The 27,983-nt window shown below is 45.4% G+C and overlaps 2 protein-coding genes across 16 annotated transcripts in view; one reads left to right on the plus strand and one right to left on the minus strand.

Moving 5' to 3' along the window:
* Positions 1-2,440: 2,440 nt before the first annotated feature.
* On the minus strand, positions 2,441-26,678 carry LOC122383220 (palmitoyltransferase ZDHHC16B-like). Of its 10 annotated transcripts, none has more exons than XM_043369407.1 (10): positions 26,660-26,678; positions 11,444-11,573; positions 6,237-6,381; positions 5,242-5,433; positions 4,781-4,898; positions 4,360-4,541; positions 3,689-3,800; positions 3,357-3,478; positions 3,065-3,135; positions 2,441-2,879 (listed from the first exon to the last, which is right to left on the minus strand). In XM_043369407.1, exons 2-10 carry the CDS (start codon positions 11,485-11,487, stop codon positions 2,780-2,782), a joined length of 1,086 nt encoding a protein of 361 aa, XP_043225342.1. In that variant the 5' UTR covers positions 11,488-11,573; positions 26,660-26,678; the 3' UTR covers positions 2,441-2,779. The 10 variants fall into 10 exon arrangements, with proteins under 10 accessions (XP_043225342.1, XP_043225345.1, XP_043225338.1 ...); XM_043369410.1 differs by lacking the exon at positions 26,660-26,678 and adding an exon at positions 13,585-13,654 and having other exon boundaries at positions 11,450-11,573; XM_043369403.1 differs by lacking the exon at positions 26,660-26,678 and adding an exon at positions 13,585-13,654.
* LOC122383218 (FAS-associated factor 1-like) overlaps positions 14,098-27,983 on the plus strand; it is a 32,426-nt gene continuing 18,540 nt past the window's right edge. The window contains exons 1-5 of one of the 6 annotated variants that reach the window (XM_043369398.1): positions 14,098-14,496; positions 17,790-17,843; positions 18,958-19,026; positions 19,513-19,738; positions 20,073-20,280. In XM_043369398.1, the coding sequence (XP_043225333.1) occupies positions 17,805-17,843; positions 18,958-19,026; positions 19,513-19,738; positions 20,073-20,280 (542 nt within the window). In that variant the 5' untranslated portion in view covers positions 14,098-14,496; positions 17,790-17,804. Of the gene's footprint in view, positions 14,497-15,220; positions 15,330-17,774; positions 17,844-18,957; positions 19,027-19,512; positions 19,739-20,072; positions 20,281-27,983 lie in introns of those variants that run through there. The other 5 variants (XM_043369401.1, XM_043369399.1, XM_043369400.1 and 2 more) reach the window with 5 other exon arrangements.

Raw genomic sequence — 27,983 nt, forward strand, 5'->3', positions numbered from 1 at the left:
AAGCTTTCAGTCTCAGCGTTTCTTCCTGTGGATGGCCAGCAGTGACTCAGAGCTTAGAAGTATTAGTTTTCTTCACAGGACTGGGATAAAAAGTACTGAGGGTAATCTTCCACCAAGGAACTCTACTTTGACATGGTATGAGATGTAGGCACAAGCAGGTAGGTGCTCAGTTCCTAGTCAGTAGTTGTGTATATTTAGTCGGGTTAGCTTAGATAAGATTGTTAGTTTTTTAATTTGCCAAATGTCCATAAAAATGTGACCTGAGCAATGAGCATACCTGAACCTGACTAACCTGACAGCTGACCTAACCTCAATGTTAATCATCACACCTATTTGCAGCCTACCCAAGACCTGCATGGCAGTAGCACCCAGTTATAGGTAGGTACTCACCCTAACTCAATCTTACCTGCTAACCTTCAACTTGCCAAAAGTTAGCTCACATTGCCAGGCTGTGTCCAGGGAAACAGTCAACTGAGGGACTGGCTCATTGGGTGGCTGGTGTGAGTCTGTGCATTTAAAATGTTTCTTCTCTGAAGCTGCTCTGCACTGCTGTATGTCATGTTAGATGCTCAGAAAATGTGGGAAATGATTACTAAGCTACTTTAGTGCTTTGTTAATGCTCGAGACATGAACAAGTACAGATCCTGCAGGGTACAGCTATGAGTTAGGTGCTAGGTGAGTATGTTATGTGAATGTGCTGTTCCCTGTTTGACCGTAAGTATACAAACAAGCACAGGGTCACACTTATATTCAATCTCCACATAAACATACAACAAAAACGGCCATATAGCCTAACTCCGAACACACCACAGATAACTTAAGCCTTTGAAGGCACAAAAATGTTTTGATTAACAGGACAGGTTTACAATATATCCTCTGTCCTTGGGGGATCTTGCTGCCAAGTTGAGGTATGATGACTGAACTTCAGGATTGATCAACCTTTTCTTAGCCACTGCTTACTATACGAGAAAGACCAAATGCTTGTTTGTTTTGATTTACAGGACATGTATACAATATATCCTCTGTCCTTGGGGGATCTTGCTGCCAAGTTGAGGTATGATGATGACTGAACTTCAGGATTGATCAACCTTTTCTTAGCCACTGCTTATTATACGAGAAAGACCAAATGCTTGTTTTTTTTATTTACAGGACATGTATACAATATATCCTCTGTCCTTGGGGGATCTTGCTGCCAAGTTGAGGTACGATGACTGAACTTCAGGATTGATCAACCTTTTCTTAGCCACTGCACTGCTTATAAACGAGAAAGCCCAAATGCTTGCTTGTAAACTGCGTTGAAAATTTAATGATCCACCTTCAATTCTGACATGAAGGCACAAATGAAATAGTTCCCTCTCCTTTTGGAATACACAAAGCAAAATATTTAATAAATTTTAGTGGATGGACAAGAGCAATCAGCATGGCTTTCCCTCAAGTTAACTCATTGCACTGTTGATGAATTACACTGACGGTTATTCGCTTCATATTTTGTAACAAACGCGCTAAAACTGCAATATAACAGCACTATATGCATCTTGACAAAATGCAATAGTATTAAAAATTTAGCCCTGATGGCATTCATTCTTGGTGGAAACGTAATTACAAAATATTTTGTAGTAACTATTAAATTCCGGCCGAAAACAGTGCACGGTTTAAAAAAGAATCATTCCAATGACGGTCCAATCTTGCGGTCCTGAAATCGCCACTATTTCCGGCCTCTCCAACGCAACTCGTTGTCCAGACGTAAATATGCCGCCACGAAAGCAAAATGTGAAAACGTCTACGAACAACCTACTTCAGCACTATATCTGGAGACCGACTATTTCCCGCGGCATGACAAATTTTCATCTTTCCACCAATAAAGTTCTTTCCACTTCTCACAAACTACGACGCTGAAGTAAAGGTAGTTCAATGTAAGGGTAACTATAATATAAGTATGCTTACCATAGCCACGCGAGTGTGATGAAGAACGACCACTAAGTACAAAGAGGCTGCCCCAAAAATTTAGACCCTAGCCTGAAGACAGCAAAGCCTTGCGAGTTAGGTTCTTACGGCCTTGATGCGAGTTTTATTAGAATATTTTAGCATTTTGCTTATCAGTGTCCACATTTCGGGCTCTTCAAGTTATTGAGCTAGTTTAATGCACGGTGCTTCATCAGCTGAAGTTTCTAAAAACTGTCAGTCTGCTCCAACTAACGCAGCTTCACGCCTGTCATCGTACCTACAGAATGGTGTTGTCACCCGTCGCCGCATTTGCTGTCATTCAGCCAACGACTAACTCTGTAACCAATCTACCTATTGATGATCTAAATGACCCTCTAAATGCCACTGAATTCGACTGCCATGGTCATGACGTTACGTAAACGATCAAAAGACCAAATGATCAAAATGATCAGCAATGATCAATGATCAAAATGATCAATCAATGATAAATCATCAATGATCAAAACACATGGTTGTATTGCATGGAATGCACATAAATACGCAAAAAAGTAGATATGTAATAAATAATATCACGACACTCTAAACAAAATAATCGGAAATCATTGCTGCATTCAGTTGTAAAGACGGTGTCTTCTGGATGCCCTCAGCCTCATCACATCATCACAACACAATAAACGCTCTAAATAGGGAAATACGTATCAAATAGACTTCGCCTCTCATGAAAATGCTATGAAAATAATACACTAATTGATCACCAGCACAAACAGCGCGTTTGTGCGTCTGGCAGTTTGAATATCACGTCTGGCCACCTTGTCCTTCGGCCCCGGCCGTCCCATCAGAGGATCTTCACGTGCGGTCGTGTGGGCGGTATCCTCCAGGTTAGACCGTCTCCGTCCGGTAGGTGGGCAGAGGGTAACAGTATGTGTCGCCAGCCTCTGCGGGGTCAGCCAGGCGAACCACGGTTACCGTCTCGGTACTGGTTCACATGCGATTGAATTAGAACGTATTGGAGACGTATAACTGATTGAAATCATTTTGGGATCTATGAACGAAATCACGGTTTGAACAGTTGACCACGATTCTGAATAACTGAATGAGTGGCCATCACATGGTACATTACCTTCCAGAGTGCAGTCCGAGGAAAATTCGCCAATTTTCCTTCGGATTTGCATTGTATGGATTTCTATAAATCTGCCGGACAAGAAAGCGTATTACACAATGCTAATGTCAAAAGCATTCAAGAACCGTAAAAAAACGTCACTCCGCACACGTAGCCATTTCAGCCAGAGTTTACGGTATGCTGCTGGAACCACAGAACGCAGCCACAACCCATAACATTCCTGGATATACCTAACTAACAAACTTAGCGGTCACCGACTTCGCGCAAGGAGCGGCAAGAAAATGGGCATCACCTTATTGAGCTTCAGAAGCCTCTTGGTCTCCTTCGCGTTAATGTGCGCTTCGATACTGGTCTCTCCTCGAGTTATCAGCTTCCCGTGCCACACGGAAAGGCCACCCAGAGCCAGAAATATGCCTGAAAGAGTAAAATAGATAATACGAAGTCAGTTTTCTTCTTGCTCAACTGTTTCAGGCACAAGTTCATCGCATGCCCAAAAGACAAGCGGAATCTGATGGTTGTGACAAGCGGCCTTAAAGAGGGATATACCGGAATGACTTTTCCCTAAAAAGGTTGATAATCACGAAGCCTTTATCGCAAAATAACTCTAACGATGTAGTAGCTCACCTAACGATACTAGAGACTCGAACAGTATGAAGAACCTCCGCCTCCGTCCACCAGGTAATGTTGATGTGACGTTCCTTGTCACTGTCGGAGCAACATTGCCGTAAGATGACGCCTGAAACCCATCAGCAGGAAATTAGTGCAAACACGTAATAGACAATTCACACTAAGTAATAGACAATTCATACTAACAAGTATTCTTCACAGCGATCGGTACAAGTTCATTGAGATCTGATACTCCAAAAACGCCCGTCGCGTAGCTCAGTCGGTAGAGCGTTGGACTTCGCGTGGTGAGAGCACGCATTCCCGGTTATAACAGTACGGGTTCGAAGCACCACGAGCGCTCGACATTTATGAGCCTCCTGACAGGTATGGTTGCGCTTGGTGGCATTCCTTAACCAGGCGAAGTCAGTGAGGTGACCGGCCGTACGCGGCTATGTGCGCACGTTAAGCTTTGAATTCTGCCATAGAACTGGAATTGCGCGATCGGAGGAAAGAGGTCAGGGTCCATGCAACAAGCTTCGCTTAGCGGGGGCTATGTCCTTGTGAATCTCCTTCCAAACAAAAGGTTCGGACTAAATTTATAAAAAAGTACTATGCATTGAATGATAATAAGTCAGCGCTAACATTCAGAGTCCCATGGTTTCAGCGGCGCTGGCGGCTGGGGAACCGACCTCGGTGGTGACGTTATCTCCCGGCCGGAGGTCCAGCCCCAGCTCCGTTCTCTCCCTGTAGTACTCCGTCAGTAGGATGTCGTGGCCGAACGCCATGACGAACACGGTGCCGAGCACCATGTACACCATGTACATGTAGAAGAAGCGGTGGTTGTAGTGGCCCACACACTGGTTCAGCCACGCTGTGTCGGTGCCGTCAAGGAAGTGGATGCAACATTCAATCAACGCTTAGGCTCGTGATCAATACCTATTGAGTAGATTTACGTCCCAAGGAATGTTTGATAGTTATTGACATTTACTGTAGCTAATTACCGGGGAAAAGCAACGGTCCTATATAATACAACTACACGCAGCCAAAAGAACAACCACATAGAGCACCATCAAGTCACGAGCACGCTCCGTTTGTCGCTGGAAAGGATACGACAGTGATGGTCCATCTTGAGGACGCACTTGTTGCACACGGAACAGTGGTGAGTGCGCGGAGGCTTGGGCGCGATACATCTGCGGCAGATACTGGCCGTCTCTGGGATCAGACCACCCTGCCAGGCCAGGAGAAATCGGATTCAGCCACGGAAGACAGCAATGATGTGAGATCGACATACATAACAGAATACATACAGAGATAGTTATGGCGACTGGCGAGGCAACGATTATCGGCTGAAAACTGAAAATAAAGCACATTATGAGCGCGTAAGGAACAGTAAGGTTTGGTAAATACTACACGATAATATACGCTAGACCATTATAAAAATTTAACATCGTAGCGAGCCAACAGACTTCAGCTGGTATCAATCGATGTAAAACACTGCCATCAGGACGCAGCAGTCACGGACGCCGAAGCCCCGCCCTCCCAAGTCAACCTCACGACCACAAAGTGGCTACCTGCGGCGGGTGTCCCGGCGAGGTGGTGAAGGCGTAGTAGTAGTGGAACACCACGTTAGCGAGGATCCAGTGTCCGACGATGAAGAGCACCACCAGCGCGGCCGGACTGCGCTCCCACCAGTACGGGATGCCGATGGTGTAGGCGATGTACACAAACAGACTGGTGAGCACCACCACGGCGCACACGAAAATCTGGGCACGCGCGGACAGTCACGGTTAGAGGGAGCCATCAGAAGACGGGAGAAAAATAAACCGATATTTCAGTCACAAGGAAGGGGAGGTTTTAAGAGCACTCAAGAGCCACAGATAATAAAGATCGTTACCAGAAATATATGTGTAGAGCAGATACGTATCTAGCATATAACAAACTACAATGCAAAGTGGTTTTGTGCGCATTTACTTGCCTGATGATGTATCGCCGGAAAATGATACGGTGTGAAACGGAAAACTTTGGTAAATATCTCAAACCGCGGTGTGAATTTCGAGAACAGTCTGTGCAGTTTGATACTCAGCTTACCACCATTATGCATAGAAAGTTCTACGAGAGGTTTTTTTTTTTTTTTTAATATTTTTGGTGCCCGACCCGGGCTTTTTGTCGTTAGTAGCTCGCATTCATGCTGGGTTAGTACACTATATACACGGCAGTGGTACGAATCGTTTTCGGCACCCGCTACGCGGGACAGCCTTGACCGCACGCTTCCTGTCACGCACCCCAGGTGGCACCGCACTGGTGCGCACGCTGGGGCTATCCCGATTTCTCGGGCCCGGCAGGTCAGAGGGCTGCTCCGGGACATGAAGCGAGGCCGTGCCCTCGGGACATGTCACCGGACCGAAGGATCTGTTTAAAGGCGGATCAGGCCCGTGTACCTGCGGCCGGGGGCGCTGGCTGGCACAGCGTTAATCCCCACGACCGAGCGAACACTTCCCAGTTACTGCCATCTCCTGGGTAGGAGCCGGCCGAGGAGCCGGCCGAAGTTCTACGAGAGGTTACTCACTGGTCCAATGGCTTTTGCGAAGTTGTCCACAAGCCAAAAGAGTGGCTCCATCAGTGTGTCAAAAACATAATCTCTGTTGATATAGATGTTACCACAGAGGGTCTGCACCGCATAAGGAACCAATGCCATTCCAGCACGGATCCGCCTGAAACCAACAATAACAGGCGTCAGGCTGATTCAGCATCTTCCTTTAACATGGCACAAATAAATCAACAATACCCTAGTGGTACCACACAAAAGGCGTGTTAACCCTCGGCCCTCGCCCGTATTGGTATTTTGCCAGCCGCGAATGTACAGGGTGTCCCATAAGTTCGTTCTCACATTATATTTGCATGTGAAACAGAGTACATTGCGTCTTGATATATTTGTGACCCCTCAATGTGCTCCCCATTTAATAGGCAAACACATGAACACATGCTGCGGCATGCCAACCGGCATGTTTGGCTGCATAGCAGGCTTAAAGTTAATCCAGACTGACTTGACATGCGTCGTGAGCTCCTCGAGGCTGGAACAGCGCTACGCTTTGACGAGCCTAATTTTCAGCATAACCAACAAATTTTTATGAAATTTTGATCCGATGAGGTGCCTGGCATGTGGTCTTGCCACAAACGCCTGTCACAGTCTCCTTGCACCGCTTTTAAGCTTTGCTTGACCTGTGCACTGATGCACTGTCTTGCCTGAAGATGGGCCTACGACCTCTCGGATGCCATTTTCTCCTCTATAAATGTGTTCATACTCGCGGTTCGAGCTCAGCTTGAGGGTTGAAACTCCTCCCAGATGTTCTTAGAAAAGCATTATGCTTCCCAAAGCTGTTTATGGGACACCAATCGCAACCTGGTCAGCGTCTGGACGCCTATAACCCCACAATACCGTGACCTTGGCCTTTCGCATAGGAACATAACGGGACGAAACGGAGGCCTCCTCCTTCGCCCTTATGGGGTTGTTTTCGGGTTTGGACGGGTGTTTCATCTCGAACGTGGACTAGTTAGTCCAGATGACCTGGTTGATGTCCTCAGCCCTTTAGTTTTTTTAGCCTCAGGCATCACGAAACTCATGTTTGGCCATTTTAAGACGTTTTTGACTGTTTTGAGCCCTCCGGTAAGCAAAGCTTAAGTCACATTGAGTTATGTACCCCGAAAGAACACTCTTAGACAGCTGGTAATCCATCCTGAAAAGTCTGCTTACCAACTTTCTAACCCTTTGACCTTTTTGATGGCCACTTTGGCGCCACACAGTTTTGGCCACATGGCTCACTCCTGAGAGCTGACAAAAAAGAGGATAAACTTGCAATGATTGACTCCCGACAAATCATCGGTGTCACTTGCTGACTGTGCGTCCAGTTAGCGATGGACATCGTCTACAGACTGGTAGGCCTCAATCACCTTCAATCGTCGCGAATGGTCACGTGCTGACTAAATACCGAGACGTACCCGTATTGGAGACCTCTATGTTGCGGCGTTAGCCGTCTGTTTAGGAAACGGGCTCTCTAGCAAAAACTATTTTGTCTACAGAAATTAGTTACTGTGGAGCATATTTCTACCAGCCATGGCAACCACGTAAGCCCAGTAACGAACCAATTTCAGCGTGCCGTTAAGCAAGAGAGCCTAAAAGCGTAAAATTTAGGTGAGAACGAACTTATGGGACACCCTGTACACTATACAGGATGTGGGTACAGGGGCCTGATCGAGCTAGAGCTAAGCGGAAAAAATGAGCGTGCTGCCCATGACGAAAGGAAGCCGAAGATACCCAACTTTAAGGTCCTGGGTCCTTGGCTGACCTTCCAGGTCAGGTCAATGACCGAAAAGTCGGGAAAATCGGGACCTGTTAAAACATCGTTAAGTGAGGCTGCTATGGGGTTTTCGGGGTGCTGATCACGAATTTCGTGTTAGTTTTGATCACAGCTGATGTCTTTGTGCATTTAGACCAGGACGGGCCAGGTCAGGCCAGGTCAACCAGCACCTAGGACCAGGGCTGCGGAGTCGATGGATTTTCGGCGACTCCGACTCCGACTCCGGCTTTCAAAAACCAGCTCCGACTCCGACTCCGACCCCGGCAGAATTGTCGTCTCCGACCGACTCCAACTCCTGACTCCGACTCCGCAGACCTAGCAGGGCTGCGGAGTCGACAGATTTTCGGTGACTCCGACTCCGACTCCGGCTTGGGTTTCTAAAATCGACTCCGACTCCGACTCCGACTCCAACTCCGGTCATAACTGTCCACTCCGACCGACTCCGACTCCGACTCCGACTCCGCAGCCCTGCCTAGGACTTAGGAGTCCTGTCGGGTATGTGCCAACCGCCACTGACAGCTTCGTAACATGTTACGAGGGCACCAAAACTAATTCGTAAATGTTCAAATGGTTGGTAAATTCGAAATCAACTCCAAAAACTAGAATCGCATGGGAACATGTAAAACTCAAAAAAGTGAACCAAGGTCATCAAAGGTAAATGAGCTTACCTGACCTTCACGTGAACCTGACACTCAACATAATGCATGGGACCAACATCACTTCACATGTTTGAACGTTTGAAACCACAAAAAGACTGGAAACACACGGACACACGGACACACGCCGATTCCTACCCTCGGTACAATTGAGACAACTGAGAGAGAAGTCCTACGAATCTTAAACTCCCTTGACTCTAATAAATCCACGGGCCCGGACAAAATGCCAGTAAGAATATTAAAACTATCTGCACTCATCATAGCAGGCCCACTTTCGAAATTGTTTAACAAGTCTCTCGCTTCTGGAATTTATCCTTCAACGTTTAAACAGGCTAATGTAAAACCTATATATAAAAATAATGGATCACCATCTGATTATACCTGCTACCGACCCATCAGTCTTTTATCTTCACTCTCAAAAGTTTTTGAAAAAATTGTCCACAAACGCATTTATGATCATTTAACAGAACATTCCTTATTGACTGACAAACAGAGTGGATACCGGAGAAAGCATAGCACAGAACAACAGTTACTTTATTTGACCCATAACATGCACAAATCACTCGACTCAGGACATGACTTCACAGTAATTTATCTGGACATATCAAAATATTTCGACAAGATCTGGCATCAAGGACTATTACACAAATGCAAACACGACTTTGGCATAACTGACTCACTGTTAAATTGGTTGACTTCCTACCTAAGTGACAGACGACAACGAGTACAAATAAATAACACCTTTTCGAACCAACAAATTGTTAATGCTGGCTGTCCTCAAGGTTCTGTACTCGGACCCCTCTTAGCCTTAATGTATCTTGACGGACTTCAACAAAACATTGACAATGACATTCTACTCTTTGCAGACGACACATCTCTTCACGCACCGCACTCAACGACAGACATTCACGATGTAGAACTTTCACTTCAACGCGACCTTAACAAAATATATGAATATGGTCGAGAATGGGCAATCACATTCAACACAACAAAAACAGTCCAGCAAACATTTTCACGTAAAAATAATTTCATAACACCACGTCTCACATTTGGTGGGAATCCCATACCCATTCATGAAAATCACACCCACCTGGGATTGACATTCTCCAATGACCTACATTTTCACCATCACATCAACAAAATTTGCAAAAAGGTCAACAAAGCATTAAGCCCACTATATCCAATTGCACAATACGTACCCAGGCCCATTCTCGACCAAATTTATAAGACATATATCAGACCACACTTCGACTATTGCGACACAGTATACGACGGACATATCACGACACACGACGCCATGCGACTCGAGAGACTACAAAACAGAGCGGCAAGACTTGTGACAGCAACCTTATTTAGGACACCAACGGACAAGCTTTTACTCGACTTAGGGTGGGATAGACTATCGACAAGAAGACGCATGCATAAAATAACACTTTATCACACATTTAACGGTCACGACGAGCATATACCACACTATATAAAAATGATAATGCCGCACACACGCGCTGAAAATACCGGACGAATCTTAAGAAACGCCAGTGCACACACAACGACGCCTAGCCGCACCACTTCTTACTACAGTTCATTTTTTCCATCGACAGCTAAATACTGGAATGATCTCCCTGAGTCCATCCGATCCCTGACACGAACATCCTTCAAAAAGACGATTTCTGAGCGGCTGGGGGTGACCAAGCCTCCAAAATTTTACATAACTGGGTCTAAATTAGGAAATACTCTGCACACAAGACTAAGAACCGGAATGAGTCGCCTTAACTCCCATCTCTTCCAAATTCAAAAAAGTGAAACGTCTGTGTGTGCTTGTGGCTTTCCAAGCGAGAACGTTCGGCATTACATTCTAGACTGTCCATTATTTGAACCACTAAGGCTTGATTTGTTTCAAACAATATACGATCAATTAGGTATTGAGTTCAATGTAATTTCTCCAAAACAAAAACTTGACATTCTGATTTACGGTTAGACTCTGGACGATGAGAGCGGCAGCGTAGTCGCACATCTCTTTCAAAAATTCATTTTAAAATCGAACCGATTTACAGCTCACTGAACAGTACGACATTGACCTAGGGGATCAGGCCGCGGTTGGTCGTGGCGCTCCGGGCTGACCGTGCTGTGGCTCGCGCACGCTGCTCTACTGCTCGGTGTCTGTCGTGGCGGCGACAGCCAACTCGTATGCTTTATGTTACGCCTGTCAATGTTTTTCTATAGCTCATGCTTAGAATCTCATCTGGCTGGAGTTTTTTTTTCGTTTGTTTGCATTTTCTTTCAGAGTGATGCTTAAACTCAAGCGCTCTGCGCTTTTGCATCCCTCTGCCTCATTCTTCCGGAATCTTTCTGTCTCTGCTAATAAACATTGTGTGTGTGTGTGTGTGTGTGTGTGTGTGTGACAATGTGAGCTGCCATACGCCAAATCTCGATTCTGGTCAAGCATGGTCTCGAGAAATAGGTGACTGGTCAAAGGTCCTTTGGTTCAGGGTCATGAAATTTTCAGGGTATGTGTAAAATTGATCAACTCGAGGGTATTGAAACTTTTGTTGTGATTGGCCGCTTTTTTACTCCCTTTTGAACTGTGCTGAATCTTGCTGCCTGTCATTATGTGGCCTTTGGGGTGCCCAGCAAGAGGGGGTGTAAAATGCATGACAAATAAAAAAGAAATTTTTATTTTCTTAGAATACGGAATGTTAGTGCAGCCAATAGCAATATCACACCTTATTTTGAAATGGTATGATTTAAGAATAAAAGCTTACCTGTACCTTTCATGCAATGATATTCTTGTTCTAAGTCTCTTCATGGTATGACAGGTACCTATTTAATGATCAAGAATGCAAAACTTCTTAAGTAGCTTGAAGACCACTGAACAAGCCAGGTAAGAATCACCTGAAAAAGAGGATGTTTGGTTAGCATTGCACAGTATTGTCATCAGTCAGTGAGTCATCACCAGTAGGTCAAGATGAGTGCACTTGCCCATTCCTCGGTGACCTTGACTATTCATGTCCTAACTCCCAAAGTCCAATTTCAAATGTGCCGGTCCATTCGCATGTAGAATCGAGTTTCGTCTGTACCTCAGCAAAAAATCTCACCGATATGAGCATTTCTTCGACCGATATGGAGGGTTTGAATGTGGACATGTCGGAAATATAATCTAAATATTGATTATCACTCCTTATATGGTCATCGCTCCGCCCATTTTCGTGACGTCATAATCTGAAATTAGATTAATCTTATTTTAGATTGCCTCCCTGCAGTTTGCCCGACTGATACCAGGGCCCCAGCCCTGTTCAACAGCCTGCCACTGGCTGATGCTACTAGGTATTGGTGCTCGGTTTTCATGGAAATGGTACGCAGAACTGAGGCAAAGCATTTTAGCTTGCTTTTCCATAGAGACTGAACACCGATGTATGGAAGCATCAGGTGGCATAATGCCCTGAGGCACAGTGAAAACATCTGTTTTGCTCGCCACCTGTGAGGCGCACCTGACACTCTTGGAGGACTCCATGCAAGTGTATTAAGACGCGAGCAAAAAACACAACAAACTAACAACCCGTCAGCCGTGTTTGGCGGCCGCAACAACATCCATCCAGGCGGTGTTTCACGGGACGCTGCTACCACGCTGCTATCAAATTGCGCGAGCTGACGTCACACTTGTGGTAGTGTTGGAGCAATGGGCCTGTTGATGTTTCCATGGAAACCCAATTTGACACGTGTTGACACGGACCTCAGAGACCTGCCGTACCCTGACAGGCTTCGCCGCCTCGGCCTCCCATCGCTGCACTACCGCCGTCGTCGTGGAGATATGGTGACCGTGTACCAGCTCTTCCACGGACTTCTGGATGTGCCGCTTGAGTCACTGCTGACGAGACACGAAGCGCAAAACACGCGAGGCCACCAGTGGAAGCTGAGGAAACCAAACGCCAAGCATCTTTCTCGCAGGAACGCGTTCAGCGTCAGAATCATCAACGATTGGAACGCCCTGCCAACAGACGTTGTCGCTGCTGAGTCGCTGTCGTCTTTCAAGGCGCGGCTGGACCGGCACTGGTCGAGCGTGATGTTCGACATCCCTACCCCGTACTAAGGACCATAGCCTCTCCGATTATGCCTTTCACTCGATACGAGCGGGACCCATAGGCCGAGTGGCCTTATAACCCGATGACCAACTAAGGTAAGGTAAGGTAAGGTAAGGTGTAAAAGCAGCGTGCTGCTATCACGGGTGAAACAGGGCCCCAATTCAATTGCAGCACATTTCCAGATTTTTCTTGACCTTCAGTTATCTAAATTAAACTGCTGCAACCAAGTGTCAATTAAAGCAAAAAACACCCTGGATGCCGTTAAATATATCGATTTTGAATTCACCCAGAACAGAAAATATTAAATCATGCAGATTGCAGATTGCAGATTGCAGAAAAGATGCAGAATGCAGATTTGAACATTTATGATCAATTTATTTAACCTGTAACCATATAATCATTTTCAGATTGAGATGTATAACAAATCCGATTCAAATACCTCTCTTGCTGCATCGAATTTGAATTGCAAATGATAATAGTCACTAGTCACTAGTCAGTAAATGTAAATGATACAAATTTATATACACTGCGCGCGCATACAAATGATTTTTTTTTCATAGTTTATTTTTTAGTGGCCGCTTTTTTTTTTTTTTTTTTTTTTTTTTTTTTTTTTTTTTTAGTGGCCCTAACTTACGTTACCGGCCTCGCGAGGAGGGCGGCGACCTAACTACGCCGCGCAAAACAAACCGGCCGTCCTAACTAAGACCGGTGGCCACTTTTACAGCAAGACAACATGGGAAAACCCATATCCATGTACTATGCCATGAATATGGGAAAAAACCCATGAATTTACGTTAAGACACATAAATGACAGTGAAACTTACCGGTAAATTGATGTTTAACTTCCTTTTTTCGTTATTTTGCCGCACGCTCGTTACAAAAGGTAATCTTTTCTCTCTACTAATTCACTGCTAAAGCTGACAGTTTTTTTTGTTTAAAACCTACTTCTTCCACAAGCTTTATTTTTCATCAGAACCATTCAACATATAATATGTTACGCAGATTCTGGGCTGCAGTCATCAATCACGCAAAATATAGCAAAAATCCGTATTTAGATAAAATAATATTAAATCACTGCAGTTCAAGTTCTGAGCTACCATATCAGAAATACCAAGATTCTTTACTACTCAGAGAAATATTATTCAACACCTAAAAATAAAAAAAGGTGGGTTGCTCATTTTTACAAAAATATCGTGTATCAAATATTATTTTATGCCACATTTTATACCTGTTGCATGATAAGTGACATTTTCTTTATGAAATAAGCATACTGTCTTTAAAAATCCCTCTCCGTGAAGTGATTTGGTAGCACAAATTTTCACATGCGTTACTTTGCTCCTCTGCTTACGTGATTAATGCGGCGCGTTTAGGAAATGTTTTGCAGTGCGCGTGCAGTGTTGAGGAGGAGGTGGGCAATGGGGATAGTTGGCCATAATCCTTTGTTTGGTCACGGCTCGGCCTTTGTCAGAAAATAAAGCACGTTTGCTGATAATAGCTCTTCTTGCTCTCATGTAGCTTCTCATACTGTTCATATCCTTATGGTGACTCAGACTGGGAACATTGAGACTGTCCTTGTTCAAGCAAGTTACAACTAGTGCCGATTTTATCGAAGATTTAAAACGAAGTTGATTTTTACCTTAGTGCAACTCATCCTTGGAGAATTGGATGGAATAATCCACATTTTAATAATCTCCATACAAGTCCAACTTAAATTAAATTTAAACTTCATTACCAAGGTAGGTAGGTGGGTATTTATTTACTTTAGGTCTGCAAAACAGAGGGGTAATTAAAAGTCATTCACACGATACTCTAAGACCTCCTGATTTCATTTCTGATACTTATTCCTTCTAGAAACCAATTTAAAAGCACCAGTACACTAGTATCACCAGTATCACCACCAACGGCCCCACCTCCGACGGGAACTGCACGTGTCTGCGCGGCGCACCCGCTACAAATGGTCCAACCAAGGTTGAGCGAAATTACGGATGATAATAAATTGTAAGGAAAGTGACGTCAAAATAATCGAGGCGGAGCGGTGCAGTGCCGAAGGCAATGCCTTAGGAGAGATTACAGGCAATGGTAAGTCAAATATTTTTAGGTTAAGTGGTTGTGTATCTGGCTTCAGGCCGAAGGCCTGAAGCCTGATGCATAACCACTTAACCTAAAAATATTTGACTTACCATTGCTTGCAATCTATTCATGCAAGTCACTTTTTCCTTTTCCCCCAGTAGGCAAACATCAGTAGGTCAGGTTAGGTAAGGTTTGGTTATGTTCTGATCATTTTCTCATGCTCTATTACCTTTGCTAAATATTTTCTCTTTTTTATTCACCGTTTTTCTTGTGCTTTGGTATTATGACGTCATTTTCATAACGTCGAAAACTAATGAATATTCGCATCATTTTTTTTCTTTTATAGGGCAGCGTTGTATGTTTCGTTTTTGTCGTGGAAGCGTGCTTTCTTCAGTGTGTATTGTGCAGCAGTGCGGTGTAATGTGCTGGGGTTTTAGTATCTTATTTTACATTTTTGATGCATTTAAGCATCATATCTGAATTCAGGACATCAAATAGTGTAAGAATGTGCATTTTTTCTTGTTAAAATAATATTGCGGACCTAAAGTAAATATTTACCGGTAGGTGCCATCCCACCTAAATTACAATTGAAACTTATACTTTTATTAATTTATATGGAAATCACTTCTTTTTAAAAGTGACAATTATTGGAACTAGCACCATCCAATTTATTTTATTTAAAGGGGCTCAAGGGCCCTGTTTCACTGCACACTGCTGGCCACTGGTACTGCTAGGGTGGTTGACAATTTTGATTTCCAGTGATATTTGAGGTAAATTTGGGCACCTTCATCTTCATTGAGCGACATCATCAGTTCAGTCGTGTTGCTGCTGTTGTAAAGCTAATGAAAAGTTGTGGTTGGGCCCAAGTCACATGACATATACCTACATGACCACAACTTATGACTTAAGCTGGCGAAACGGAAACACGCCAGTTGTGGCTAGCACCACAAATCAGGGCCACGGTAATGTTTCTCCTGTGCTCACGTAGATTTGTTTCTCATAGCCTTGTTAACATTTCAAGGTTTTTCTTGCTGGAAGTTGAGCACAGGGAGAAGAGTTTTTTTTGTGTTAATAAATGGCTGGAGGTAGCCCCAGTCCCCTTAAAAGCCCTGGTCTGCACCTGTAAAGTGATTCTTTTTCCATGTGTTTGTGATGTACTTTTGTATTTTTCATACTTTTTGCATGTTTTTTTTTTTTTTACTTAAAGATCTGTGCTTGATATCAATGTTGTTGATTAGATGTTAGTGACACAGAGAGAAGAAGTGATGTAGGTAACAATGTGTAGCCCACCTGCCTTTCATCTTACAATATGAATTAAGTGCTATTTAGCTTATCTGTCTAGATGCATTGATTCAAATAATGAGTACCTTACATTTTTCTAAAGAAATCCTGGTCTCACACTTAATTATATCCTAGTTGCCAAGTGCCTGGGAAATGAGTAATTGACAGATGGCTGCAGGACATGAGCAGCTTTTGACAGATGGCTGCAGGATATGAGTAATTAAAGATGGCTACAGGACATGAGTAATTGACAGATAGCTGCAGGACATGAGCAGTTGACAGCAGACAGATAGCTGCAGGACGTTAGTAATTGACAGATAGCTGTGGGTGGGACAGATAGCTCTAGGACATGAGTAATTGACAGATAGCTGGGGCCTGCAGGCTAGCTAACCTTAAGAGTTTACTTATATATTTATTCAGTTCTTATTTGTCTTCCTCAATCCTGAACAAGTTAGCATCAACACAAAATATACTTTTCCATCACTGTGGCCGTAAAAACAGCAATTACACAATGCTCATTTAGATGGATTTCTTATTGCTATAATTTCATTTCAACAAGTCAACCTGATGGACTAAGGCTGATGACAGGCTCCTGCTTTACAAATTGTGATTCTTTTTATTGCATCTTTTTCCTGTATCCATCATAATGATTCCACAAATAATTCATTTATGCAACTCAATGCTCTGGGTAGCCTCAAGCAGCTACCTAACCCAATATTATTGTTTGAAAGCTGACCTAGGTATGCAGTCTTAGACTACTATCGTGGATCATATGTCATACTGTCATATCATTGGTAAAGAGTAGTCTGTGCCTGTGGTGTGGGAGATACATCTGAGCCTAGCAAATATATTCTAAATTAGTGTTATAATTTCCCAGTACCTACTTATTGCTAGCACAGGTAACCATGAGTTGAATTAGCAAACATTGTGCAAATCTGGCATGCAGTTTGCATTGTACAGTGCACACACTACAATCCACTGAAGACTACATATAATAGAAAGTTTGAAAGTACACAAAATACTACCTTTACAGCAGCTAAGGCCAAGATATCAGTTGGATTGCTATAGTCTGTTCCATATCAAGCTTGCAGTTGGAGTTTCTTCGGCAGATCGCTCCTCCGCTCAAGAATTTGCGTCTTAAAATGTAACAGCTGTATACACAGAAATCACACACTGTTTTCAGCAGGGCACTTTGGCTGCAAACTTGAAACGGAACAGAGTATAGTGCCATCAATATTGATTGAAACATTACATGCATGTAATTGTATGCTAGATTTCCAACACAAAAAGTTATTGATATCTCGTGACTACTGGGCTACTGGTAATACAAATAGGAATCTTTTTGTTCCCTTCTATCTTTGTTTTTATAGTTTATTTTTGTACACCTATATCCTTACATTATTTTTATCCACCACCATGCAGACCTTCAGTCATGTTGATGAAACTTTTGTTTAAACTATCTGACTTTCTGTACCAATTTATCTTATCTGTATAGGGTGCGCAGTGGTAGATAAAGCCCGAGTGGGTAACGAAATACGATACCGTCGTATCTAGCGAGGGCGCACGCCGGCGGCTTACGCTATATGTTTGGACATATGTGGCAAACAAGAGGACTGACGATCACTGAAACTTGTGTCAGTTTTCAGCTCCCAATTGATTGCAGTGTTGTGCTTTGCAGCCTTTGATAGCTACCATGGACTGCAACAGGGAAGAACTACTGGCCAATTTTCAGGTAAGTTCTACCGACAGCAATTCGGATCCACCATGCTATATTTGACTTGTAGTGCATCTAGTGAGCATGGGGCCCCTTTTGATGCTCGTGAACATTGAACAATATGACGAGTGAAATCAAAGAAATTAAATTTCAGTTAAACTCTGCTCATTGCAGTTCCTACATTTGATACACATATTTGCCTGTCAGGATTCGAATCAATATGGGATGTCTTTAGGAACATAACTCATCAGCTGCTACACCAATCAGTCGAGCTGCTGGGTGGAGTGCCAATTTTCCGAGGCATGGTTTCGTAATTATTTTCATCACAGCGCTATGGGAATCGCCAATGATGAGCTCCGGAAATATTTAAAATCGACTAATAATGATTTCCGGAAATATTTAAAATTGACTATTTCTATATGTTCATGTCAAAGATAATCTGACGATTAACATGTTCCATTCTTTGTCTTCCGAGGAGTAAGTAGATATCGAGATAGTTTGTGAAAAGAAAGTTTGTCCTCGTTTCTCAGACTCTCCCATCAGTCCCTTTCGAAATGAGTTAATTTGCTAGACTGTTACACAACCGGTGGGCCTCTTGGCCCCCTGCCGTGAGTTCAGAGGTTACACTCGCTGCTGGCGTGCCTCTCTCCGGTACTTTATCGTAGCCGTTTCCGCGTCCCCTCGCGATAGTGCGGGAAACTAGGTACTTAGCGGGGGCGATGCAAGATTCATGGTAGGAAATGGGGGTCGAGTTGGGGGATGGGTGTCCTCGGATGGCAACCGGTCATTGTGCGAAACTATGCGATAAAATGCGCTGCGAAGCGCGGGTGACTCGTGATGTAAAGCGACGGGGGTGTTGGGCGCTATAAAATTGAAATGGAACGGACTGTAGATCAGTGATCACACACATCTTTCATGCAGAATATAGCAAACTGAAGGGTAAACAGTGCGACCTCAGCCTTATCATCAGCAAGTACTGGCACGGTTACATCGCAAAATAAGACAATGTGTCTAAATGTCTGTATTCCTTCAGCCGCAAATCACTTTAACACAATGTGACAGTATCAATAGCTGCCTGCATCACTATTACACCTGCGTGTCAAATGGTGACATTTAATTTGTGACTTCACAGGCCTGTACTGGTATCGATGACGTGGGCGAGGCGCTCGCCCACTTGGAGCAGACCGGCTGGAACCTGGTGGTAAGTGACGCCTCACGATGACGAGTGACGTCAAGCTGGGTACGGGAGGAGCTGAGTTGACGTCGGGCATGGACACTCTGAGAGCCAACCTCACATGACTGGCTGCAGACTAAAGGAGGGCTGGCTTAGTGGCCGGTTTATGTGCCAGCCTCACTCGGTCGTTCTCCTCGGGATGGCTTTACAGAGAGCTGAATAAAACTATCTCAAGAGACGCATGACAGTTTAGTCTAGAAATTACTCATGGCGGAGAGATTATGGATGTGGTAGAATTAATTTTCCACTCATTAGCATGTTGAATTGATGGGGCTTCCTATTATTGCCATGCAGCTTCCTATTATTGCCGCTACTGACTTCAAAAGGTTAGAATGGGTGGTGCTTGTAAATATTCTGTCCATGTTTGACTGTCTTGCTCACCTTCGTCATTTTCCCTCTCCTCTCGCTGATGCCTGCTATGAACTCTCTCCCTCTTTTCCTCTCTCTTCGCAGGAGGCTGTGAACCGAGTGATACCGCAGGACTCGCAGGTGGTGCCACCTGTCGGCGACGGTGTGCAGATTCAGGAGCTGAACCAGCCGCCAGATGTCAGTGTGGGCGTCTCGGTGGCGTTCGGGGACGACCCTAGCGACCCGCTGGCCGAGCAGCCGGTGACCCCGCTGAGAATTATGTACTATGGCCGTATGCTGGAGATCACACTGCCCTCCTCGGAGACCGTCTGTGAGTGGACGCAGGGGCGCGGCTCGGGACTAGTCGAAATGAATGGCGTGCCCTGTTTGCACGATTCCGAACGGCGCATTCCGAACGAAAACAAAGTCAGTTAAGTTACAAAGTTAGTTAAAACAATTATATGCAACCATTTTGTTTTAATCATTACGCCTTTTAGTTATCAGGGTAGCTTAAATGCCATGTGTATTGACACCTTCTAGTCCCTACAGTACCGAGTGTGTAGACTTAGAGCAGCTATTTACTTGACGCTGTGTCCGCTATGTAGACCCTCTCCTCCACGTGATACCCCTCTCGTCATCTGACCGCTGTGCTCCCTGCCCGGCAGCCACGCTGAAGATCGTGCTGCAGGCGCAGACGGACATGCCGCCGTGTCAGCAGGACCTGCGGCTGGATGGCCAGCCGCTGAGTGACGGCACGGTGCAGCTGGCCGCGCTGCCGGCCGGCCAGGTCCTCACACTGCAGCAGGGGACCATCGGAGGCGGCACTGAGAGCGACGCGGCCGGCCGACCCGGTCCGTCCACATCAGGACTGAGGTGAGTCATCTACTGATACAGATACTCAGAGAGACAGACACATGGACGCGGTCACAGACAGACGCGGCTGGCCGACCCGGTCCGTCTACATCAGGACTGAGGTGAGTCATCTACCGATACAGATAGGGACAGACAGACACAGAGACACTGACTCAGTGGCAGACAGACACAGAAAGACGGAGACACGGCCGTATTGGCCGTCCCGTCCACGTCTGGATCGCCTACTGATACAGACTGACACAAAGACGGACAAACGGACAGAGATATGACCGCCGCTGGACCACGTTCCACGTCGGAAGTGAGGTGGGTCATGTGCTGATACTACTGACAGAGACAGACATTTTTTTTTTATTCTATTCTTTTATACACGATTATTACAGGCACGGAATTCAGCGCACACGAATCACGGACAGTGGCACACTACAAACATAAGGCATCGTCTTGTAGAAACGGCGCCCACCTTTCTCTGAATTCATCCAGTTTTCCAATTTTAATGGCAATAACCTTCTCCATATGAAAAGACTTAAGTAATGATGGCCGGAACGCCCGTAGATTGGGTGCACATTCTCCATGGCGGCAGTATACTATGAACTGTTTCGCGACAAGCAATATTAAATTCACGACTGCCCTGAATCTCGTTCCACCGAACAGGATGTCTCTCTCGGTGAAAATTTCGTTCCCTACTTTACGGTTAACTACTTCCAATAACGCGCTCCAAAATGGTTGGACTGCCGAGCAGGTGTAGAATAGGTGGGACAATGTTTCGACTTCACCGCAATGATCACAAAATGGATCCTCGGTTACACCACGAATAAACAAAAATCTTCTAGTTGGAAAGTAACGGTGCGTTATTCTATATTGCAAACTCTGCAGCCTGGTCGACGCTGTAGCTTGGAACGGCAATGCGTATACCTTTCCCCAGTCCATGCCAAAATCTGTACCTTCAGCTGCCCATCTGGTTTGTGCTGTCGGTAACCGTTCTGCGCGCATGATTTCGTAAAAGGCACGAGTTTTTAATAGGCTTAGCGGAATGTCTTTACCGCGTAGCGAGAGTGACGGCATTGAGTCTCGATCTTCGGGTGACAGTTGGCAGCTGCCGCGCATTAATCGTTTCCAACTAGCCGGAATGGCTCGACACCATCCCATATATGTTATTGGGTTGATGCGGATGCCGTGTCGAAGTAAAAACGATTCCCAGCTTATGATAACGCCCATCTCGTCCACGATGTCTTCTATTAGACAAATTCCCGCTCTAACTAGTTGCTTGTTGAATAAAGTCTTATTATTGACTTTGAGTGCCTTATTTTGCCATAACAGCTGTTGCCTAACTGCTTTACCGCATTCAGGAGTTTTCGCTGGGTGTATGCTCCGAAACCAGAGTAGCATTTCTTTATAAAAATCCGGGACCTGTCTGTTAATTAGCCAGCGTTCTTCAAAGTCTGTGTTTAAAACATTGCCGAGCCTAAACCCTAGCCTATTTTGCAATGCTTTCACAAACGTTGCTCCCTTATGCTTTGCCATCCTACCAAGCCAAGATATTCTGCACGCCTTATTGGTTAATAACAGGTCCGGTGCATTTAATCCCCCCTTTTCGACGGGCATGATGATCGTCGATTTGGCCACCTTGGGCGGCCGTCCTCGCCACAGAAAGTTCATGATGTGGCTCTGTATCATGGCCAAATGCTTTTCTTCCATTCTTGTGACAACCATGTGATACACGAGTTGAGAAACTACTAGGGCTTTTGCAACCGTTATTTTCCCTTTTAGGGTGAGTGCTCTTTGTGACCAGTCTTGGAGCGTGCCTTTAACCCGTGAGTCGATGGCTTCAAAATTGATAGGTGCACAATTCTGGGTAGCGCTAAACCATACACCGAGAATTTTCGTTTTTTTAACTGGTGAGCATCCACAGATTGTTTGCTCGCAGTCTTTCTTTGAGCCAACCCACATAAACTCACACTTCCTCATATTTAATTCTAGCCCAGACAAATTGCCGAATTCCCGAACCAAGGCAATGGCTTTAACAGCAGATACGTGGTCCTGTACAAATAAGGTCATATCGTCGCAGTATTGAGTTGACTTGAAAATCTCGCCCGATACATTAATACCTCGGACCTCGTTCGCGCTACGGATCTTAATGGCTAGAGTTTCTAGCACGAGTGCGAAGAGTAGCCCACTCATTGGACATCCCTGCTGTAGTCCCCTACCTGCTGAGAACCATGGTGAGGTGAACCCGTTGTTGATAACGGCTAACTCGTTTCTGTTGTGCAAAAGTTTAACCCATTGAATGAAATTTTCGCCGAAGTTAAACAGTTTTAAAACTTCATACAGAAACGCGTGCTCAACACTATTGAAAGCATTGCGGAAATCGAGGGCCATAATTATTCCTTCTAGCTTGTCCGCGTTAGTGTAATGAATCACATCAGCGATGGTTCGGAGGTTCGTCCCAATATACCTACCGCGTATTGACCCTGTCTGATCCGGCGACACGATGTCGCGAATGACCGACATCGTGCGATTTGCTAGAACCTTCGCCACTATCTTGTAGATGATATCGAGTAAACAAATTGGTCGTTTATTCTGGATAAGCTTGAGGTCGCCTTTCTTTGGGATTAGAGTTATTACTCCCCTACGCTGGGTGATGAAAAAAGTACCCTCTTCCCTAGCCTGGTTAATGTATAAAACAACGAGATCACCCATTTCTTGCCAAAAGTGTAGGAAAAATTCCTTAGAGAATCCGGAGACGGACGGGGCTTTATTATTCATCATCCCTTTTAATGCTATTTCACATTCCTGTTTACTTATGTCGCCATCACATTTTCTTCTATCTGCCTGGCTCAGTCTGGGAAAATCTGCGGGTATCAGAAAACGGGCCACATCGGGCGGCCCGTCAGCCAAAGCTTGAGTAGCATACAAGCCTTCGAAATAATCCTTGCAATAATTAAGAATTTCTCTATTTCCTGTGACAATTTCCCCGTCAGTTCGCTGCAAAACATGTATACTTTTCTCTTTGTTTCTACGTTCGCATAGCCTCAAAAAGTATTTTGTTGGCCTCTCCCCTTCTTCTAACCACCTAGCCCCCGATCGTATCATGGCAATCTTACCTTTTTCTTCTTCCGCTCGGTCCAAGGTTTCTTGTAACGCTCTGCACCTATCTACTCGCTCAGCTGATGGGTTTTCCGCTATCTCTTGTTGAAGCTTATCCAAGTCGCCAATGAGTGCATTATATTCTTTTCGTCTTTCTTGAGCCTTATGTTTACTAATTTTCATACAACGCACCCTGATCTCACTTAGTAACATTTCTATTTTCAATCCCAGATCAACAATTCCCTCATAGAGTCCCTGGCCGCCATTAGCCTTCATAATCTCCTGCCTCGCCTCGTGAACGAACTGTAGGTCTTCTAACAGGCGGTTATCGAAGCGGAACAGGCCCCTTCCCCTATCATTCGTGTGCACGCACATTTCTAGATTAACCCTCTAGTGCCCCCGGTATCATATCTGTAAGTCAATTTGCAGAAAATTCGCCTGCTAATCATAGAGGTGAAAATTGTTGAAAACCCTGCTGTATCAGAAGTGGTACGTCTTGGCAACCACCTGGTGGCAAAATTTTTAAGTAATGATTTCTTAATTTCCCACCAGGTGATTTTGAAGAGGGTCAGTTTGTCCTTTGCCGAAAATCAATTTGAGATGCAAGTGTAAATTTAAGCATTTTGAAAACAAAAAATTAGTTATTTGGAAAGAAACTTGGTATACTGTGAGACAAATGTTCAACATATATCATAGTATGTTGCAAAACATCGCAACTTTTTCAGGGTCAAAGATATGGACCCCTATTTTTGGGGATACTAGATATGATACAGTGGGCATAGCACTCCAATATTTTCTATGAAATTTTCGCCGCTGCAGCATACGGTGTGCCAATACCATAGTTTTCTCAGGTGATAAGCATTGCAATGGCCTGTGAGTCATTGGAAATGACGATGGTACAAGATGCATAAATTTGTGAAGTTCGCACCTCTTGCGCCAGATAACTCTATTTCGCTCCAGACTTAAAATGTCATAACGATATTGGTACGCCTATGCCGCCTCTCATCCTTGTCAATCTTCCAACATCTAGCTTTCTATGAGTGGCCTTACATGCCTCATACATCTCGACTTTTCTAACGCTCATAGGAATATGGTTTTGCAACTGTTTGACGATGACAATAGTGAACTTTTTGATCTGCAGGACACTAGCAGACCATATCTTCTAAAACCACGTTAGGAATGACATGCTATCGATGACAAGCTTGTTGATTTCAAGGAACGATCATCCGTGCGAGCATTTATACTCGTGAAACCAAAAATTGAGACTTGATGTTAGGGACAGGAGGATTCAGCGGTCTCTTGCACAATTTCGATATTCCAACAGGGGTTGTGGACGGGCTTATTTATGTCTTGTGGGTCTATTTGTTAGCTGGGCATGGCTGAAGACTTGCATTAGCAGCCAGCCAGCATTTTTCATTCATATTGGAGAACGACTCACAATTTGTCTGCGATTCAAATCTCCTCCGTTCATCCCAGTAGTAAGAGATTGAATGTGGAGTGGAAAACTATATCGTCATCTTCAGAGGAAGCTGGCTAAACGGGCTCGCCATGAAGACAGACTCCGGACCGAAGGGCGTGGTTCCTTTGATTTCCTATCTAAGAAGTAGGCAACCATGCGACCCGCTGCCCCGCCCTTCTGATCTGGATCACCCGTGCATAATGTCTCGCCGCATCATTTTATTGTGCTGTTAAATGTACCTGTTTTGGTGTAAATAAACCATCTGAATTGAAAAATAAAACGATTCACAGGCTGAGAGTTTCAGTCACCCGAGATTGTCCGGCTATCATGAAGATAAACCAACATCGTCTTTGGCATTGATTCCGGTCCGTCGGCAGGCTGTCCAGCATTTTGCATTAGAACTGCTTCACTTAAACCACTTACCGCGAGCCAACTGTAATGTCTTCATTTCTATATCAAGTATGCATAACGCGTCTACGTTTGAGAAACACGGCCCACATGTCTGAATTATGAAAAATTGCACAAGTGCAACGCGCCGTATCGTGGAAATTGAAGGAATAGAAGGCACTCGTAAATAGATGCCTATGATTAGCGTTGCCCCCTAAGCACCGACTGAAAGGACATTTTGATACAAGAAGGATGCCAATGAACTATTCAGAAAATGTTCTGATAAAAAGTGCACAGTAAAGGATGTCTTGTTGGCATTTTACACATTTTAACTGCCACTTTTATCACTGAAATTTTTAATAATATATATTTTCTCATCTATGTCTTCACTTCCTTCTGTGTGGTCTGATACCACTAAAAATTACCAAGTGGAATGCCCAATGTATCATATTTGATACAAAATTTATTTTCGAAATTTGAACTGCTAAAAAATATTTGACTCCAGATTTCGAACAAGGGACCCAAAATGAATCATATGTCACAAGGTGCTAATTTTAGGAACCGTTGAACTATGTGTGGGCATTAGAGGGTTAACAAGACTGTGATCACTGTAAATACACGGTTTGATCTCAGCCCTTCTAATTACACTATTAGCCGACATGCTCTGAGATACAAAGATATAGTCTATACGGGATCCTTGCACCGGATTGTATCTTCGCCATGTATACCGTCGAGTATTTGCATGCCGCTCCCGCCAAACATCGACCAGACTGCAGTCCTCTAACATGCTTCTAAGTGTTTGCGCCGGTCTTTTATTTCTAAATCGACCTACTTGTACGTCTAGGGGAGAAAGCTGGACATTGAAATCCCCAGCTATACAAATTTCTGTGTAACCTTCCTCGTAAATGACGTCTAACCTTTGTTTCATATTACTAAAAAAGGTGAGTTGCTGCTGACTATGTCCCTGTGTGGGTGCATATACTGCGAGCAGCGCAAATTTAAGAATCTCGTGATTAAAACCAAGGACGAGAAGCCGGCCATCATTATCGTTGTGCAACACAGTGACATCAAAGGTTAGGGATCTGGGTAATAACACCGCCACACCGCCATCGTGGGTACTGGGCCCGTGCGACAAATATATGGGGCTACCCCATTCTGCTTGCCAGTAAGTGTAATCATGCACACTGCTGTGTGACTCTTGTAGCACTATTATATGATTCGGATAGTGCCGATGGAAAAACCTAAACAGAGACCTTCTTTTTGACATTGACCTCAACCCTCTGGTGTTAAATGTAACAATGTTTAACTCTGGCATCTAGAGATAAACGAAACCGACCAGCTATATGGACTATCAAACACATCCCAGCCATAAGGGAAGTCCAAATGACACACCGCATATTGACCTTCCTCTAAAAGGCAGCCGTCGATCCCCTCCCCACCCATGCTCACCTCCTCAGACTGCGCTGTCCGGAGTCTCACCGTCCCGTCCCAGCAATCCCGGCGTGACGTCACCCCCCAGCACACCCGCCCCGGCCGCTCGGCCGTCGACTCAGCACTGTGTGACCTCGGCCAACCCCACGGGCAGGGAGGCCGGCGCACGGGCGGCGCCAGCACTCCCGGCGCCGGTCGGCGGTACTCGCTATTCAATACTCGCCGCGTAGCACTCGTTCGCATTGAATGCGGTTCCGCACGCATATTTTTTGACCATGTGGGATCATGCGCACGTAAATGAGGCCATGCCTGGTATGCACACTGCTTATTTCACCTCTCTTACGCGCGGCACGCAGCTTCATGAACGCATTGTGTGCTCCCGTGGTCAGCATCTCGTTGATGTAGATCTGATCTTGTGGCTGTCGTCGGGCTCCATTCCCGTCTCTCTGCAGATGAGTGCGAGCGTCGTAGATAGCGTCTCGGGTGCTACCGGGTCCCCACCTAGCGAACCGGCACACGATTTTCTTGCCTCGCGCCGTCCGGTAGCATTGCACGATGTCCTCCTCATTAACTGTCACCGATGGCACGTGCTGCTGTAGTACGGCTCTGGTGGTAGCCGCGACATCCTCCTTCCAGGGCTCCTCCTCTAGCTCCGGGGGTAGGCCAGGGAGGCCAGGGCCGTCCAGCACTAAAGACGGAGTGTTCCCCTCGCGCCGAAGCTCTTCCAGTTCATCCTCCATAAAGTGGATCCTGCTGTCCCGGGAGTCGACGGCTTCGTGCAACTGCTGAATGACGTTGCCCTGGTCGTTGACGTGGCTCTCCAGCTCGACGACTCGCTGACAGAGCCCGGTGATCTCCTCCCTGAGACCGGCCACAGTGTTCTCGAAGCGCTCGGTCAGCTCTGCCGTCTGTTTGTCTAGCGCGCGCTGCAAGAACTGCTGAATTGGACCCAGCTGCTGGTCGGTACTGCAGTCTCCATCATCTGCGGATGTGTCCGAGCTGGTACCGGCACTGACCGCTCGTTGTCGTTTGGCTGGGCTCCGCTGACGATTTAGGCGGTTGACCATGGACCGGACGCCCACCTGCCCACGGCTGCCGCTGAGTGCGCCACTGCGATTGGGGGCGCCGCCGGGTCCAGTGGGCGTCGGGTCGGCCGGCGAGCTCCGAGCCGGGCCGGCGGCCGGCCGACCGCCAGAGGCGTGGGGCGGTAACCGGCCGCGTGGCCGCTGTCCCTTCCCATCGGCAGGCGCACCGGGCTTCTGGCGACTAGACATGGCTTGCAGTCGATGCACTATGTCCCAGCCACTGATGCACGCGAACGGCTTTCGCAAGCAATCTCACT

This window comes from Amphibalanus amphitrite, unplaced genomic scaffold (assembly GCF_019059575.1).
Source record: "Amphibalanus amphitrite isolate SeventyFive unplaced genomic scaffold, NRLGWU_Aamphi_draft 000158F_arrow, whole genome shotgun sequence".
NCBI classification, from domain to species: Eukaryota; Metazoa; Arthropoda; class Thecostraca; order Balanomorpha; family Balanidae; genus Amphibalanus; species Amphibalanus amphitrite.

Bases quoted from the DNA above. Each gene is read 5' to 3' on its own strand.
- LOC122383220 (XM_043369407.1), bottom strand. From the start codon at position 11,487: ATGAAGAGACTTAGAACAAGAATATCATTGCATGAAAGGTACAG. The intron at 4,542-4,780 runs GTATCCTTTCCA...GCACCGACACAG, and splicing joins CAAGATGGACCATCACTGTC to CGTGGCTGAACCAGTGTGTG. The intron at 3,801-4,359 runs GTCGGTTCCCCA...GATGGGTTTCAG, and splicing joins GAGATAACGTCACCACCGAG to GCGTCATCTTACGGCAATGT.